Consider the following 18,707-nt stretch of genomic DNA (forward strand, 5'->3'; position numbering starts at 1 on the left):
CCTACTTCCGTTCCCTTGTTCACTCGCATAACCAGGCAGAGTTCTTCTGGGCGGCGCCCGCTGGCTCCCTCTACACCTTCCGGGAGCAGTGGGCGCTGTCTGGGGCTCTCTGCTCGGTGTCCCCTTCTGGCTCCCTTCGTTTAAATCTGTGGCCCTCACGTCCCTTCCTGTTTTTTCATTAGTTGTCCCACGAAAGCAGTTGCGTTCCAGGCTCAGTGGCTCCTCCCCTTAGGGTGGGGGAGGGGCCTTTAGCAGTGGGCGGGCGCTAGCACACCCACTTCCTGGTTTGCAAATAGACTGTAGCTATCAGGTCTGGCCTTGTCACACTGTATAAAAGCAGAAAAGTTAGACTTTGATACAAGCCTTTCAAAGGATTTCAAACTTCTCTGGGCTCCATTCTATAAAAGAGATCAGCCTTCTAGCCATCAGTCCATGAAAGCTCAAAGGGATTCAGAACCACTGCAAAGCCTATGCATGAGTCAGACTGCACTGTGTAATTGAGAAATGTTTTCTTCTTTAGGAGCCCAGGAAAGTGCACTCACTTAGGTCATGGTCAGCAAAATGACTCTAACAGTAGGATCTAGATGGGCCATGGTAAGGGCTGAACTGCACTGGGCCCTTGTGTAGGTGCACAGTTGTGACAAAAGGCACAAGGATCCTCCACCTTTGCGCCCCCTGGCAAGAGCCAGGTACAGTTATAGACAGTGGCCATTCCTGAGCAAAAAAGGGATTGAGTGGGACAGGCCCCTCTAAAAGCACTGGTAACCTGATAGTCACTCTAAATGAAGCAGGGAGAAGTTGGGAACATGACCTCATCTCTCCACTATACTAGCTAGCTGAACAGGACAGCCATTGAGAAAAGCACATGCTGCACTCCTTTAAGGGGTAGGGCAATGGCCAAGTTCCTGCAGCAAGCTGAGGCACTTCATCAGGCATGACACCTTTCAGAGGCGCAATGCCTGTTGGAAAATCCTGCTGGTGCAGGGGGGCTTTGCACTGCTCCTAATTCAGGGCTGCAGCTGAATGATACAATGTAGACTTTAATATATTCCCTACCAATTGTCCCCATATCTAATTTGCTCAGTTGAAATGCCAGAACAAGTTATATTCAGATGCCAGTGCTGCAAATTCAACTTGGTATCAGAAACTAATCTGATATTTTTGTTTCATAAATTACCAGCAGCCGTAATAACGTTTTTGGGATCAGACCTCAGCGAACAGAAAATTGCCGTAGGACAGCTTTTATTTCACTTTTAAATGGTTATTTTTTATTCAACTAAGGGTTGATAAGCCCAAACGAAGACATATAGACAATATGCTGGTTAGAAAAAAGAACCCCTGTGCTATACACAGAACAACCTCCAGGCAGTAACGAAGATAAGGCCAGGAAGTAGCTGCAGGTGAGTGTGATAAATATCTTCAGTACCAAATGTTAAAAAGAGAAGAAAGGAAAGAAAAGGCAAAAAAAACAACAACAACAATAAAACACTCTATTCTTCTGCCCCCTAATCCTATATAAATCAGTGCAAGCCACAAATAGACAATAATAAAACATGAGATGGATCTCAGCTAAGTAATAGGAATGTTTTTCAGTGGCTTTGCAAAAAAGTTTCTCCAAATGCTTCTGTATTCCAAATGAGGATTGCTATGCTTTGTGAATCACATGCACTGTGCTTCAACCGTTCTTCTTAGAAGAAATATAGCTGTGGTGTATTTAATCAAGTACATCTTAAATTACTGCCCAGAATATGCTGATGTGGCAGTTTATGTCTTTCTTAGGCTTGATTCTCTACAATTATAGATCAATGGGAATTTGACTATATGGTAGCTCATTCAGAGCCTTAAGAGGGGACCTGATGTAAAGCAGACACCTCAAATGTGAAGGTACTAGGAAGAGGGACGTTTGTATCATACAGGAACCTGCTGGAGTAAAGATCACAACGTGGTTATGAGTAACCTAGAGCATTTTGTTATCTAAGTATGAATATACTAAAGTGAGTTGGTGCCCACATGTTGCAATGATATTTGCTTTGCACTGTGTGCAGTAATCATAACCATGTATACTTCCATGGAACACGTTTTCAAAGGCCACAAGGTTGGGAGTTTATGTAACTAAATGTGAATTACTCACTTGCATTAACTATGGTGACCTTGAACTTCCAGCACAATAAATATGCTAAAAATAATTCAAGTACCATGTGCATTCAGGGGAGGGGAAACTAAGTGAGCTCTATATTAGCCATCCTGCACAGAGACTTTGAGCCAAATACGCATGCATAAATCTAATCTCAGATATTAGTTGGACACTGTCCACATGCAGAAGGAATGCAGTACTGGGAACTCACCCCATCCCCAAAGCTACAAGAGAAGGATTCATACAAATGCTTTGCCTTGGCTAAACACAAAGATCCACAGGAAAATTTGCCGTGGATCAATTTGCAGGGAAGATTTCCTCAGTGATTAGGTGTCAAAGGACAACTGCAGGGGCCACATTATAACAAAACAGATGTGTAATATGAATTTCATTGCTCCAAAAGCAGGAAATGATCACACATTACCAGCTACTTTATGGAACTAAGATACACATAATACTTCACTAACATCACTGAATAGTGTACAATGGAGATAATGGAAAGACAGTGGAAAGAGCCTCATGTTGTATCTCAATGACTATTTAGGGCCCGATTCTGCCATGCTCTCTTTACAAATAGCCCCACTGAAGTCAATGAGACTACTCACTGAGCAAAGGTGGCACAAGTTAGCCCTTATATTGTAAATACAGAGGCTTGTCTTTGTACATGTCTACGAAGCAACTAACACTCTTTCAAGTGCTATATAAATAATAACATACATATGATCAGAGATTAAGATGTTACTCCCACTAACTACAGTAAATATGGTTTAGAAAAGATATGGGTGCCTAAACTTGGTAGAAAGCCAATTATATATGGTGAAGAAAGTATCCAGACACGGTTAATCCATCAGGCAAATATTATCCCATAACGCTGTCATGCTCAATGTCAGCAGGAGATGTTTGGCCTATAATTGCCAGCTGCACAAGTTACGGGCAGTAAAGCTGCTCTCAGCGGTGTTCTTTGCTCTCTCTCTCTCTCTCTCTTTTTTTTTTGGTGCTCCATTTCATATTGCAAACTCCTTCTTTATGAGCCAGTGACAAGCAAAGGAACTCAAGCGGCAGAATCCTGATTTTAGATGCTCTTTGTTTAAATTATACAGTATTAGAGAGGTGCCTCATGTGAGTCAGCCTCCTGCAGGGTGTTTCATGAGTAGATTCCCTAAAGATTAAATGGCAACGCTCCATGACAAAGTCCAAGTTGTTCATTTCTTTCTCACGGAGGATGCAGATTTAAATGGAGATGTCAGAAACGTTGTGCCTTCATTCACTTCAATGCAGCACCGATCTGCAGGCACATTCGTTCCAAGTGTCACCCGGACTCCCTAAAATTAGGAGATCACTCGATGATTTTGAGCAACCTTCACTAAGTAAGTCACCCTGCTAGCAGGGGCAGGGATTTGTACTAGAGTCCCCGCAGAACATTCATTTTGATTTAGCCCTAACAGCCCAGTGTGGCTGGAATACAGTGCAAACGGGAAAGTACCTCGGTCGCCCCTTCGCAGGGCATACGACCCACCTAAACGAGCCGCTGCTTGGAAAAATCTTTCCTGACCACAGCGGAGTGTTCTCCCCCCTGCTAGGTGCGTGACCCCCGATGGGTCCAAATGAACGAGGCTTTGCAGCTATCTGCTTGGGAGGCTGCGATCCTCCCCCCGGGATCTCCAACTCCACGGAAAGAACCCGTGGGAGAGACTGAGCGAGCTAATCTGGTCCCTCGGGGACGGGGGAACCCCTCCGAGGCGGGCGGCCTGGATAGGCAGTGGGGTGGCCCGTGGGATTCCTACACCGCAGAGACCGTGGGGGGGGGGGGGGGGGGAAACCACGCGCGAGTCTGGGAGCTGCAGGCTGGACACCCCGGGGAGGCAGGCACCAGGCAGAATGACCGTGCCAAGCACACAGCCAGCCGGGGCTGGGGGGGAAGCGGTTCCCTGGGGCTGGGCGGTGACTGAACAGCCGGAGGCAGGCACTAGATAGTTACCGAGTAGGAGGGCAGGCTGGGGGAGTGGAATTCCCCAGGATTTCCTCCCCCCCCCGCCCGCCCGTCTGGAAGTTAGTCTGGGGGACCCTCCCCCTCTCTGCGCTTGGGCACGGGCGGATCCATCGCGGCAGCCTCCGCCGCAGCCGTCCGGGCGGAGGTGTCAGCGGGCTGGCAGAGCGCGCCAAGCCCAGCCGCCCCCGCTGCCCTGCCGCAGCCCAGCGCGCTCGGCCGGAAGAGCGTCGCCGGCCTCCAGCAGCTGCCGCCCGCCGGGCAAGCCCCGGCCGCCGAGCCCAGCGCTGTCCCCGCGGCTGACCCTCAGCCCCGGCGGCGGGGCGGGAATGGACAGGGAAGGGCTGGGGCTTCCTCGGGCTCGGCTCGGCGGCAGATTCCCCCAGCGCCCCGGGGGCCGGGAGGCAGCGGGTGCCTGGCCGATCGGAAGCCGCTGAAGCCCGGCTGCCCGCCCCGCACGCCCCGCGCTCTGCCCGTGCCGATGGAAGGGAAGGCGGGGTGCTGAAGGTGCCGCCGCCTGCCGGGATCCTTCCCTCTCTGCCCCTCGGCCAAACCATGCGGGATCTAGCCATCGAGATCGGGATACGAGTTCTGCTCTTCGGCGTCTTCGTGTGAGTACCCGCCCCAGGGAGAACTCGCTGCCGCCCGCCCCAACTTTCCTCCGCCGCCCCTTCGGGTTACCCGGCTCTTGACTTTCTTTGGTACCGACCCCGTTGCTTTGATACAGAACGGCCCCCCCCCGCCCCCAGCCACTCCCACCCTCTGTCCTTTACCTTTTTCGACCCCCCCCCCCCCAGTCATTTTTAGCTCAGGTATGAAACTAACTCACACTCAATGTCATGCTTTGCAGGAGGCATGTACGGTAATGGCTTTACTTGTATATCGACTGGCGTCTTTCCCTCCCTGCCCTTCCCCTCTCTTGGTTTTTAAAGCACAGACGTTTTTGGTCAACTGAGGCTGGTGGGATTGGAATGGCACTAAGGAAACTAGGATTTGAGGAGCAGGGATTGCAGGAGTTGCACTGGGTTGGTACATGCATGCCAGGTGTCTGCCGGTACCCCTGTCCTTCCTCCTATCTTTGGCCAGCTTCTTTCTTAATAAGCTCCTGTCTTTAGCTAGGGGGAGGAGAGAACTGCAAATAGAAGAGTTAATCATCCCTCTCAACATCGATGTATGCTCATGACAGCTGTTTCCTCACAGCCTTACTAACCTTTGACTGAGATCTGGAGTTTTGTGTTTGTAATGGTGAAGCATTCCGTCTATTTGAGCACAGCCGTTTCCAGCAATGTTTGTTTCAGTGGCACACACTGTAGCTTTAAGCAGATGGATAACTGTTGCTGTTTACTCATCTAAGAAAACAGGAATGCAGTATCCTAGGAACCGATGGTTCGGACACCCTTCTGCCACACAGGCACCAAAGTTGCTGCAGTGCATTTCATTTTGTCCCTAGGATAATCTGATAAAGAATATGAATAAAAAGACCGGGATGCTCTATCTATGCAGGGACAACAAAGATGTGTCAACAAGGACTTTAAAACTATTGCTGTTAAAAAAAAAATCCCAATTTACGTCAGAGAGCAGATTTTGAGTCTCTCTTGTCTGTGTGAGAGAGAGTTCAAGCAGGAATTATTTTCTTTTATAGCAGTGTTATTTTTAATTTCATAACTAATGTATCAATGCCTTGAAACGCAACTAGCTGCATGTCAGAATGTCATGTTTCTTTCAGAATCTTCAGTGTGCTCTCAACATTCCCAGGACAGGCATTCATGAGAAAAGAGCAATTTAATAATGGCATGGCATGATTCCTAAGAAAAACTTTCCAGATGAATATAAAAATACTGTAGTTTAGGTTGTGAAGCATGTCTATATATTTATATAAAGGAAGCTAGGGTGGTGGAAAACTTACTTTTTAAGATTCTGAAAAAAGTACAAAACTTCTATAGCTACCCTATTTCTTTCATTCTTATTCCTTGTCAAGTAGTACTACTCTAGTAGAAACACAATAATTTTCTCTGTTTACTTTACACATTAAATATCAACCCAGTAAAATGTAATCCATTTTTCTTTATGGTAGAATTCTTCACTCGCTAGACATTTGAACAATGAAAAACTTCAGTATTTTAAATGAGTTTGTATTTCAGCGGCTAAATGTTTAAAGATTTGTATTCTCAAACTTTTGTGATCTCTCTATGTGCATTAGAAACTGCAGCAGTTTGTTTGATCAAATAAAGGTTACTGCCACCGGATGGAATTTTTAAAAGCCCTGTTTACTTCTTATTTACTTAACTATGGATCTAGTTTGACACAAACACATACAAAAATAGTGCAGGGTATCCATTAAGTCATGACACCGCCTTACAGCTAGTAACATTTGAATCCTTTGATTTTATTTCTACCTGGGCCTGTCATTTTTAGTGAATCATTTGCCTAATATACTTCTAGCTGACATATTCTTCAAAGCTCGTCTTTTTTTTTTTTAAATATTGATGAAGGTCTTTTATGAGAAATGCAGCATGTTTGATAAATGTGACATCTTCATTTTAATCTAAATTCTGATACTTTTAATAGAATTATAGAAGTGTAGGAATGGAAGGGACCTTGAGAGGTTATCAAGTCCAGACTCCTGCACTGAAGCAGGACCAAGTAACCTAGACCATCACAGGTAGGTGTTTGTCCAATCTATTAGTAAAAATCTCCAGTGATGGAGATTCCACAACGTCCTTTGGAAACTTATTCCAGAGCTTAACTACCCTTATAGTTAGAAAGTTTCTCCTGCTATGTAACCAAAATCTCCCTTGCTGAAGATTAAGACCATTACTTCTTGTCCTACTTTCATCTGACATGGAAAACAATTGATCTTTGTACGAGCCTTTAATCTATCTGAAGAATATCAGGTCCCCTCCCCCCCAATCTTCTTTTCTCAAGAATAAACATGCCCTATTTTTTAATCTTTCCCTGTAGGTCAGGTTGTCTAAATCTTTTATCATTTTTATTGCTGTCCTCTGGACTTTCTGTAATTTGTCCACAACTTTTTTAAAGTGTGGTGCCCAGAATTGGACACAATACCCCAGATGAGACCTCCTCCATGCCAAGTAAAGTGGGACAATTACTTCCTGTACCTTACATATGACAGTCCTGTTAATACACCCCACCAGAGTGATATTAGCATTTTTCCTAACCGCATCACATTGTTGACCCATATTCCATTTGTGATCCAATATAACCCCAAGATCCTTTTCAGCAGTACTAACAGCTACCCAGTTACTCCCCATTTGCAGTTGAGAAATTGGTTTTTCCTTCGTAAGTGAAGTACTTTTCACTTGTCTTTATTGAATTTCATCTTGTTGACTTCAGACCAATTCTCTAATTTTTCAAGGTCATTTTGAATTCTAATCTCATCTTTTAACATCCTTGCAACACCTCCTAGCTTGGGATCATTTGCAGATTTTATAAGCATACTCTCTACTACATTATCCATGTAATTAATGAAAATATTGAACAGTACTGGACACAGGACTGACTCCTCTGGGACCACTTTAGATACACCCAGTTTGACATCAAATCATTGATAACTACTCTGAGTACAGTCTTACAACCAGTTGTATATACACCTTATCACAGTTTCATCTAGACCACATTTCCCTAGTTTGCTGATGAGAATATCACGTGGGACTGCACCAAAGCCTTAATAAGATCAAGATATATCATAACTACTGTTTCTCCTTATCCACTAGGCCAGTAACCCTGTTAAAAAAAGAAATGAGGTTGGTTTGCATGATTTGTTCATGTTGGCTATTCCTTAAAACTCTATTATTCTCTAGGTGCTGACAAATTTATTATTTAATAATTTATTTGTCTCTTTCGAGGTATTAAAGATAGTCTGACTGTTCTATAATTCCCCAGGTCCTCTTTGTTCCTCTTTTTAAAGTTAGGCACTGTGTATGCCCTTCTCCAGTTCTCTGGGACCTCACCCATCCTCTGTGAGTTCTCATAGATAATTGCTAACAGTTCCGAGATTGCATCAGGTAGTTCCTTAAGTACCCACAGATGAATTTCATCAGGCCCTGCCAACTTGAATACATCTAACTTAGCTAAATATACTTTTCCCTAGTTTAGTTTGAATTCCTTCTCCCTTGTTATTAATATTAAATATGTTGATTGTGTCCTTCATCTTTCTCTTACTCCTAATGTATTTAAAGAACCTCTTCTTATAGCTTTTTATTTTCCGTGCATTTTGTGCCTTAGCCTTTAAGATTTTGTCCCTACATGCTTTTGCTATTATTTTATACTCCTCCTTAGCAATTCATCCATGTTTCCACTTTCTGTAGGATTTCTTTTTGATTTTCAGATCATAAATAATTTTGGATGGAGTCATATTGGCCTCTTATTTTCCATCACACCGAATGACTGGTAGTTGTACATTTAATATTGTCTGCTTGAAAAACTGCCAGCTCTCCTGAACTCCTTCATCCCTTATATTTTCTTCCCATGGGACTTTACCTACCAATTCTCTGAGTTTGTTGAAGTCTGCTTTTTCTCCTTATTCTGCTGCTCTCACTTCTTTTCCATAGAATCCTGAAATCTTTTATTTCATGATCACTACCAGCCAAACTGCAAATCTTAAGGTGGAAGGCAATCAACTCCTCCTTGCTGGTCAGAATCAAGTCCAAAATTGCTGTCCCTCTGGTTACTTCCTCCACTTTCTGAAATGAAAAGGTGTCCCTGGTACATTCCAAGAACATACAGGAAATTTTGTGTTTACCATATTACTTTTCCAACAGATGTCTGGGTAGCTGAAGCCCCCAATTGTTAGTAGGTCTTATGTTTTGGATATTTCTGTGATTTGTTCTTGAAATGCCTCTTCCATCCGCCTTTTCCTGACTTGGTAGTCTAGAGTAGACCCCTACCATGATTTCACCCCATTCCATGTTATCTTTACCCAGTGACTTTCAATTTGTCTGCCTCTCACCTGCTTTTGGACCTCAGAACAAGTATATATATATTCTTGATGTATAAAGGAGCACCTCCTCCCTTTTTCCTTGCTTGTTCTTTCTGAACAAGCTATACCCCTCTATACCATTATTCCAGTCCTGAGATTTATCCCACCAAGTCTCTGTAATGCCAATTAAATAACAATTTAACTTATGTTGTAATACTTCCAGTTCTTCCTGTTTATTCCCCATTGTCCTTGCATTTGCGTACAGATATCTAAGAGGTTGAGCAGATTCCTCCCAATTTCACTCTTTTAGCTCCTATGACTCTATTGTAATTTTCCATGTCCATCCTCTGCCCTCCAACATCTAGCTCTCTGTCAAGGTCACCCTTTTTATGCTTACCTATGGGCTTTTGTCACCTGCCCCCTTTGAACCTAGTTTAAATCCCTCCTCATTAAGTTGGTGAGTCAGTGCATGAAGGTGCTCTTCCCCTTCTTGGACAGGTGGACCCCTTCTCTTCCCAGCAGATCTCCTTCCTAGACCAGCATCCCATGGTCTTCTTGATACAGTAGTTCTGAAATGAGCTCATAGTCTTCAATGGTGGAAAGAAATGCTTTATGTAAAGTCACCAAAATTCCCAATGCATAATGACTAATCAAACAAGCCTAGCCCTGTCATGTGGCTAGTCTTTCATTCTTGCCTTCTGGAAGTTCTTTATGAGTATGTCTACACTGCCATGGCAGCAGGCATTGATGCAGCAACATTGATTTAGCAGGTCTGTGTAGACTCGCTCAGTCGATGCGAGAGTGCTCTCTGGTCAACTCTCCTCCCCAAAAGGCAGAAGGCAGCGTTGATGGGAGTGCAGCTCAGTGAAGACCTTGCGGTATGTCAATGTAAGTATGTCAACAGGAGATATGCAAGCTAGATTATGTAGCTTGCATATCTTCTGTTGACCGCCGCCAGTGTAGACTAGCCCTATGGCACTGTAGTAGGTAATTTTCAGCGTCTACTTGGCAAAGAAGAGATCATGGCTTCTAAAAGTACTGAAGATTTATCATTTGAAATTCGCATCTGGGTAGATATTTTGTTTTATGAAGGCTTGCACATTAGACTGTAATATTTATAAAGATATAAGGATATAGTTTAAGGATACAATCCCTGGGTAGAATGAGAGTATACTGACTTCGTATTCTGATAATCTTAGCCTCAAGCCGCTCTTTATTGCTATGATGATATACAATATCTGATTTCCCCTTCTAAATCTTATTTTTACAGTGAGAGTAGAAGGGGGAACTCTGCTTTTGAAACTTCTTTGGTTCATACAGCTTTATCTTTTACGTGTGTTTTTTATATTACAACTTGTTTTGTAACACAATGAATGGACTTATCATGGTGAGGAGAGACCTTTCAGATATCTTTTTAAAAAATAATTATTATTCTACCAGTGATAGTGAAATCTGGCAAATTGACAGGCCCTGGAGTTGGAAGCTCACTGTCTATCCAGGCAGCAGCAATACAAATTTGCCTATTCTGTCCCACAATCCTGGCCTAGAATAACCATCTAGCTAGGACTGAGAATCTCTAGGACTGAGAGGGCAGTGTGGTCTCAATCCTTCATTAAAGAAAGACTCCCATTGACTTCCATGGGCTTTGGAGGCTTCCCTGAATCCTCTATGCTGAAATTGCCAATTGCAATGTGGATATTTCTCCACTAGAAACTGGACTGAGAAAATAAATTCAGTTTACAAAGATACTGTTGATTTTGGGTCAGTACCAATCTTCACAGAACTAGAATGTTGACTTTAGGAGAATGGTTCCATAGCTTATTACTAATCCTCTGAGTTGTCTGTTCCTACCAGATGGCTTTTTAGCTTCAACCTTCTGACCAACTCAAAATAATATACTAGAGCATTTTTCTCTGAGACACAAAAGAGAAAGACACACTTTTGGTGTCATAACATTGGCTGGTGATGAATGTCACATTTCAGAAAGTGCTGAAATATGTAAAAGTGGAATATTTAATATAGTTGTTCGGGTAACTTTGCTGGCAGTTGTTGAAATCCACTATATTTCCAGTTTGAATATACAGCTGTGTCTCTTGTACTTAAAAGACTAGCAACTTTTTCTTTTTGCAGTGGTGGTAATCACCTTTTTAGACTCTTCTGATGATGACAAGTCTGGACTAATAAAATAATAATGAGGAAGTCTGAGAAAACATTTAAGCTTCTCTATAATGGATAAACAATTAAGGAACAGCTATTAAAATCAAGTAAACTCTTGTGCATTTATAAGGATCATGTGTTGAAGGTTATTTTACTCCTCAGGATTTATTGCTACCGAAGGAGAGATTAGTTCAATAATATTTATTTGAAGATTTCAGGTTGCCTACAATTCTGAATCACAACTTGTTAAATTGTTTTAAAAGGAAAAATGTAGGATGATGCACACTTTCCTGGAAGGAAGGATAGATTTTCTTTGAGTGCATCAGTGAAACAGCCCTCGAGCCAGAACTGTAAACTGAAGTGTCATAGAATCATAGAAGATTACAATTGGAAGGGACCTCAGGAGGTCATCGAGTCCAACCTTCTGCTCAAAGCAGGACCAACCCCAACTAACTCATTCCAGCCAGGGCTCTAAGGATGGAGATTCCACACCTCCCTAGGTAACCCATTCCAGTGCTTCAACACCCTCCTAGTGAAAAAGTTTTTCCTAATATCTAACCTAGGCCTCCCCAAGTACAACTTGAGACCATTGCTCCTTGTTCTGTCATCTACCACTGAGAACAGCCTAGTTCCATCTTCTTTGGAACCCCCTTTCAGACAGTTGAAGGCTGCTATCAAATTCCCCCTCGTTCTTCCCAGTTTCCTCAGCCTCTCCTCATAAATAAATAAATAAATAAAAGCCCTAATCATTTTCATTGCCATCACTGGGCCATCTCCAATTTGTCAACATGGTCCCTGTAGTGTGTGTGGGGGGGTGTCCAAAACTGGACACAATACTCTGTGTTGTTTTGTTCTTTCATACAGTTTTCCCTGGTTCTCATCTGATTAACTAAATCTCTTTTCTTTTTGAAAAATATTCAACATCATAACGTCATAATATTCAACATCATAAAATGGGCAGTTTGAACCCAGCCTTCTGAGAATGGATGATGTGATCACTTATAGGCAAAGAAATGCTTTTAACTATAGGAGTTCATCAGTTTCATAATTTAAGTGTAGACAAACTTTACATATGGTTCTACAAAATCAAATACCTTTTACAATCAATTCAACCTATTTAATAATTCATTTGAACTTCATGATGTTTTTAAACGACGCTGCATTAAAAATAAATACCGTTTTGCGTTTCATAAGGCAAGATTTTTAATGTAAATTCACTGCTAGGATAACATAGGACCATTGTTTGATATAACAACCTTAAGAGTTTAATCCTTTATTAGAAATAATTTAAAAAAATAGTTTGGACTAGAAGGGGTAGGATATGGGCACTTGTATCCCTGATCTGAACGTATTTTGTCCTTCATGCATTTTGTAGTTATTCCTATGACTCAAAGTATTTTTGATGGTGACTGATTGATGCTAAACCATGTTAAATTTAACCTTTCAACTGCTACACGGTGACTGTGACTTTTGCCAGTCACTGGAGATTTGATCAGGCAGACCTGACTGACGTGACAAAATAGAGGAAACTACAGAAACATCTCAGGGCATATTTGGTCTTGTGCATAAAAAGGAAGTGGTACTGGCAATGAAATATGCATGGAGTGTAGCTATTATACTTTAAGGATGATTGCAGATAGGAGTTCTCTAGTAAGCTAGTTGACAAGATCAATCTTTAGTCTAAGCTATATCTTGAAAGGGGGTCCTTTTCAACTATCTCTTGGACATTTCACAACATGACAACATTGGCTTAGAGTGAAGATATGAGTACTGGTGTCCATGAAGATTTAGCATGACGATTTTTAGTAACAACATATCCCCAATGTTTCTGGAGCTGCTTCTAGCTGATTAAAAAAAGCCTTTCAGGACTGCCTCATCAAATCTTGAGTTCTTAAATGATGTAATTACAATATAAATACCACTAAGAGTAATTGGATATCTTCCCAACGGCACAATCTTGTTAATAACATCCCTGGAAGATAAATGTTTATCTGCCGGCTAATATACATATGTATTATAAACATGTATGTTTACAATATTAATATTATTGTCTACTCTGTGTGCCCTATCTACAGCGGACATCAATATTAGTAAACAACAACAGATCCTAAGATTAATTCATTCAGCCTAGGACTTGCAATAGTATGCTTTTCCTCTAATTATAAATATGTCTTACATTATCTAGACTGGCAAGCTCTTTCTTCAGTAGACTCTTCTTTTCATTGATGAGGATTATTTTAATAGTCTGTTCAAAAGTCATTTTCCTAAACTATATTGTCACTCTGTCTTGCTCTGCTAAGTCATGCAGAAAACCAATTAGTCCAACCAACTCCACAGTGCAGCAGTCTCCCCTTTCCACTGCACCTTATCCCACCTTCTTTGCAATTGCTCTTTCATCCATGACACAACAGACCTTCTGGGTTTTGGTAGATAGGATCTGTCAAGTTGGGGTGGGAAGACTATGAGGAGCCAGAAGGCATCAAGGAATGTAATTAGAAGAGACTTGAAAAGAAGAATGGTTAAGCACCTGACTGATAGGAGATTTGGGTTTAATTCCTGGCTCTGCCACAGACTTTCTGTGTGACCTTGGTCAAGTCACTTAGTGCCAGATTCTCAAGGATCCTAGGTGAGTTAGATGTCCAAATGCCAATTTCAATAAGATTTGGTGCAAAACTCCCTTAGGATCCTTTGAAATCTCAGCTCTAAATCTTTATTTAAGTGCTTGAATAAGTGGCCTTATTTTCAAGTGTTCAGCTCTCAGTAACTCCCATTGACTTTATACTGGAATCTGACTAGGTTTCTATCTTTGAAAATCTGGACCTTTAAACTCTGTGACTCACTTCCCTCTTTGTAAAATGGGGATAATACTTCCCTTTCTCCCTTCCCTTGTATATTTAGATTGCAAGCTCTTTTGGTGCATGGACTTTTTCTTACACTGAATGCACCAACACATTGGGGCCCTAATCTTGGTTGAGACTAGTAACGGTGTGGCACCCATCTCTCACAAGTACCCCTTCAGGTCAGGTTTTGTTTGCAGTCTTTAAATAATCCTAGCCCTGGTATTGGGCCATACCCCCCAGGGCTTCCTCACTGGAGGCAATGGTTTTGCTCTCTCTGGGTCCTTCTGGACCCAGCTCTCCAGCTGGGCCACAAAGTAGTTCAGATCCCTTTCTGGGGGTTTATTGCTCTCTGATTGTAGGCCACTTCTCCAGTGGCCTATGTGGTGGGGAAGACATGAGCCCACCCATTACTTCAGATCCCAGCCCAGAAAGCCTAAGAAGAGAAGCTATGTGCTGCCGTGTCCCTTCAATGAAACTGTTTTCAGGTCCCTGGGCCACTTCCCCATCGCCGCAGTCTTTACTGATGCTTCACTCTTAGCTCAGGGATCTTCTGTGTTTAGGCCCAGCAGCCAGCAAGGAGCTCTTTTTTGCTCACCCGCTGCCTGCTAGCACTGAGCTGTCCATTGTGCTGTAGTTCCCTTTGGCCAGGCAGGAATACCATCTGCAGTCCTCTGGCTCCAGCAAGGAATCTGCTATCTCAGCCTCTGCAGCTCCTTCTTATATGGCCTTCCTGGGACCTGATTGGCTGCTCCTTTCAGCCTCTGATTGGCTAGCTCTTTGCAGCCCCCCTAATTGGCTGTTTCCTATACAGTCTCTCTAGGCTGCTCAGAGGACTTAGCTCATCTGCTCTTTTTCTGGGACAAGGGTGGCAGGACCCTGAGGCCTCCAGCAGGGGGCCTCTGTGCCTACTCTATCAAGTAAACAGGCCCTTTAAGTGTTACAGGAATACAAATGATAATGATAATAGGTAGAGGGGAGATCAATTTACAGTGGATACTGGTTATTATTACTAATCCATTAAAAAGCATGCATTGTATCTTAATCTATAAATTATACCTTTCAAAAGGTATAATTCTGCCACACCGGAGGCCTAGAGGAGACGGTATTCTAAGTTTTTTTGACAAAGTTCAGTTCAAATAAGGTTCTAAATGGCTGAGTTTTATTTCTGTCAGAAATCTGGGTGAAAGAATGCTACCCTGAAGTTTACTAAGTGTAGCTTGGTCTTGAGAAACCTCACAAGTCCACTGCTTTCTCAATCACTAGAATATGATTCCAATCTGAATACATGATTGCACTAACTCACACAGTCCTTTCAAGCCTAAGAAGAAAGGGCAATGGTTAACTGAACATGCATGAACCACACAAGTATATTTGATAAACACAGCAGGATAATTTCCCTGACATTGATCTAACATTTGTTTTACATGTGCCAAAAGGATCTGAGACCCTAAAACCTAGAAGCTCTTCCTATTAATTAGCTAATGTTTGGAAAGCATATGGAACATGACTGGCGCTGTATCTGTTAAGTATCATTATTCCCACTGTGTACAAAGGGAAGCAATTGGACCAAGAAAACCTCAATTCAATGAAAAGCAAAAGAGATTTCTTATGTGGGAGTTAGACAACTTTTACTCATGATCATCTCACCCGTATAGTAGTGGGATATGGGGAAATGGTCAAAATGAGAAGGCAGGAGTAGGGGGAACTTGGATAATGCTACACTACAACTGTGAACAGGGAAGCAGATGACAGGTTTTGATGAAATAGGAAAAAAATCCTGCAGAACTGGTCTAATTCTCATATTTTTGTTTTTCTTTGCTTCTTTTATTCAAATGTAATTTCTTTTGACCTAAGATTTAATTTTATCTTTTCATCATTTGCTTCCTGTTCATCTCAATATGTAAGTATCATTAAAAAGATAAAAACATACCCACATTAGCATTCAGCTCCTCTGGGGGAGAAAATGACACAGCACTGATCCTATGAACTTCTGCTCACGTTGACCAGTGGTCTAGTGGTCAAAGCACAAATCAGGGAATCTGGTGAACTGGGTTCTGTTTGTTTTCCCCTAGACTTGCTGTGTGATTCTGGGTGAGTCATTTATCCTCTCTGCTAGGGACAGCACATTCACGAAAGAATGATGGTGTCAGAGAAGCTATGCTAGAAAATGCTGAGAGAACTTAGTGGGGAGAAGAAATATCAGGGAAGGTCCCTACTGGTATTTTTAAAACAAAGAAGGAATATTAAACATCCTTGTCGAGTCCTTTATTAACAATGTCCTTTTTCATGGTTGATTGTGTATAGATGCTCAGGTTCCTTAAATTTCTGCAAAAATTGTTAACTGAGTTGTACTTGGGATGAGTTAATGTATCATGGACTCTGAACAGTCATCACTTCCCTTTTATAATTACAATTAATTTTAATCAGGTGATGTATAATATAATTTCCTGCGCTTATGGTTGCCTAATAATGTGCTTAATAGCACTGACATTGTGGGGATGATATGAGATAAATGCTTTAGTAAATTGAAATAATCTACTGCTCTATGTTTTGCAGTATAGTCCAGAGTCCTAACACCAAAACACATGACGGGGACAGTGTAGCTCTGAAGTCTGTGAAACATCTGATGTTTTCCAAGTGTATCAGAATTGCAGAAACATCTGAGACTAATGATGATAGATTGATCCACTGTGAAAATCTACAGTGATAAATAGCCCTCATATCTCATTTCCTTTCTGTAAAAGGAAGTCTCATACTTTACATGTTGGGCTATGGTCTAAAACTTGGAAGGAATGGGACAAATGGGCTGAAATCTCATAAAGGGGTTTTTTGCTCTTCCTCTAGCAAACATGTAGTGCTCATTTGGCAAGTAACAAAATAACCCTCATGCTTCAAGTACATGCAAGTCTGGAACATTAAAGCTCACTCCTGATTTGGAATATATATTTATACCCACTCAATTGCCAGTAAGCTACAAGCAGCAATCCCATGTGGGCAGGAAATATGCCTTGAGATGGAGCGTGAGCTCCTGACGGGTGAAGAGTTCAGAGGTTTGGTTTGGTATAGCATCCAGAAGTTTCAGATGCATATTTCAATTCTTATCATCTCTGAAGTCAACAAGATCAGGCTGGAAATCTTTAAGACTATTCCTGACATTTCTGCATCTAGACCTGGTGAGAGCTGGGAAAGCAGAGGTGCAAAGAAATGAAAACAAATGAGAGTGGGGGCGGAGATTAAAACAAGCAAACAGGGTAAAGTTTAGGGTAAAGGTTCTGGTTATTTCTTATTTTACCCAAACTCACTCTCTCAGCCCTAGTTCTGGGTCTATAATCCATCAAGTCAGAGTTGTGCAGACATTTCAGTTGACCTGGAAAGTGGGTGGGGGAGAATGGGGTTGTGCCTTCTTGTTTATTTGTTTGCTTGTTTTTATGATGTGTAAAGACCTCAAAGGCTTTTTTTAAAAAAAAGAAACGTAGGTTTTGTTTTCCGCTTTCTTACGACAAGATTCTGTACATGGCTGACATGCTAATAGAGAGGAAGAATGGCTATGTGGGTAAGGCCCTGCAGTAGAAGTGAGGCGATATTGGTTCGATTCTTATCTGTGCCATAATTTAATCTCTCTGTGCTTTAGTTCAGCCAATATAGGGATCACACTTCCTCCTCTGACCCTTATTTAATTGCAACCCCTTTGAGGTAGGCACTATTTCTCACCATTTATATGTACAGCACCTAGCATAATGCATCATCTCTGCGCTGGTGTAACAGAAATAATTAATAATAATGGTAGGCTTATAATAGCACAGATACCGAGAAAGTAAAACCTCATTCCTCATCTTGCCAGCTAATATTTTTATTGAATTATTTTTCATTCCATGCATCAAAGCTGGATTTATATTAAGTACTGTTACCCACACACTGTTTTTGGATAAAACTTAATTTTGGGGCCTAAGCTACTTAATGTCCCTTTAATGTCTGTGAAGAAAAAAACCCTAAGCAATTAAAATGCTGACACAGGAGTAGGAGATTTCATAAGACATTGTTTGGCCAGTGTATTAAATCAAACAGGCAGTTTTCTATTCTTCAGAACTAACTGAAAAACATAATTCAAACGATAGACTTACTCACACAAGTACACTAATAATCAATCAAAATATATTGCAGACAGCCAAAAAGTTTTATTGTTGATACTTCTTAATGTTTGATTTTCTTATACCTTAGAGTCTTTGTTTTCAACCAAATTACTTTCAGAATTCCCTAGAACATTTGCTTAAAATTCAGATTGATAAAGCAGAGCACATCCAACTTTACTTGTATTTTATATTGTCATCTTGTTGGCTATAAAATAAGGAACTGAAACAACAGGGGAACAAACACAGAGATTTGGTTTCTGTTGAGAATTTTCCATCTCCCTTTCTTTCATCCTCTCAGTACCACCCTGCTAAAGGTCCCTTTGTATTTCACTGTTATCTCCATGCTAACCTTTAAGCTGATAAGTACCACCCTCCTTCTTGTATCAGTTGTTTAATATCCAGAAGCCGGGCACTGATACTATGGCAGCCACTGTGTTGGGTCCGATTGCTGATCTGTTTATGTTGCATGCCACCTTTGAGCCATTAGTTGAGGCTTATGGCTTTTCAATTTGTGGCTTGT

The 18,707-nt window shown here is 41.8% G+C and overlaps 1 protein-coding gene across 1 annotated transcript in view; it reads left to right on the plus strand.

Annotated features, from left to right (window-relative positions):
• The first annotated feature begins 4,623 nt into the window (after positions 1–4,623).
• The window catches only part of PLPP4 (phospholipid phosphatase 4), an 84,951-nt gene continuing 70,867 nt past the window's right edge, over positions 4,624–18,707 (plus strand). Inside the window, exon 1 of the mRNA XM_067561288.1 lies at positions 4,624–4,732. Coding sequence (XP_067417389.1) covers positions 4,677–4,732 — 56 coding nt within the window. The 5' untranslated portion in view covers positions 4,624–4,676. The remainder of the gene's footprint in view (positions 4,733–18,707) is intronic.

The sequence above is a fragment of the Emydura macquarii genome, unplaced genomic scaffold, assembly GCF_026122565.2.
Source record: "Emydura macquarii macquarii isolate MOO-44397 ecotype Brisbane River unplaced genomic scaffold, CSIRO-AGI_Emac_v2 contig_2372, whole genome shotgun sequence".
Taxonomy (NCBI): Eukaryota; Metazoa; Chordata; order Testudines; family Chelidae; genus Emydura; species Emydura macquarii.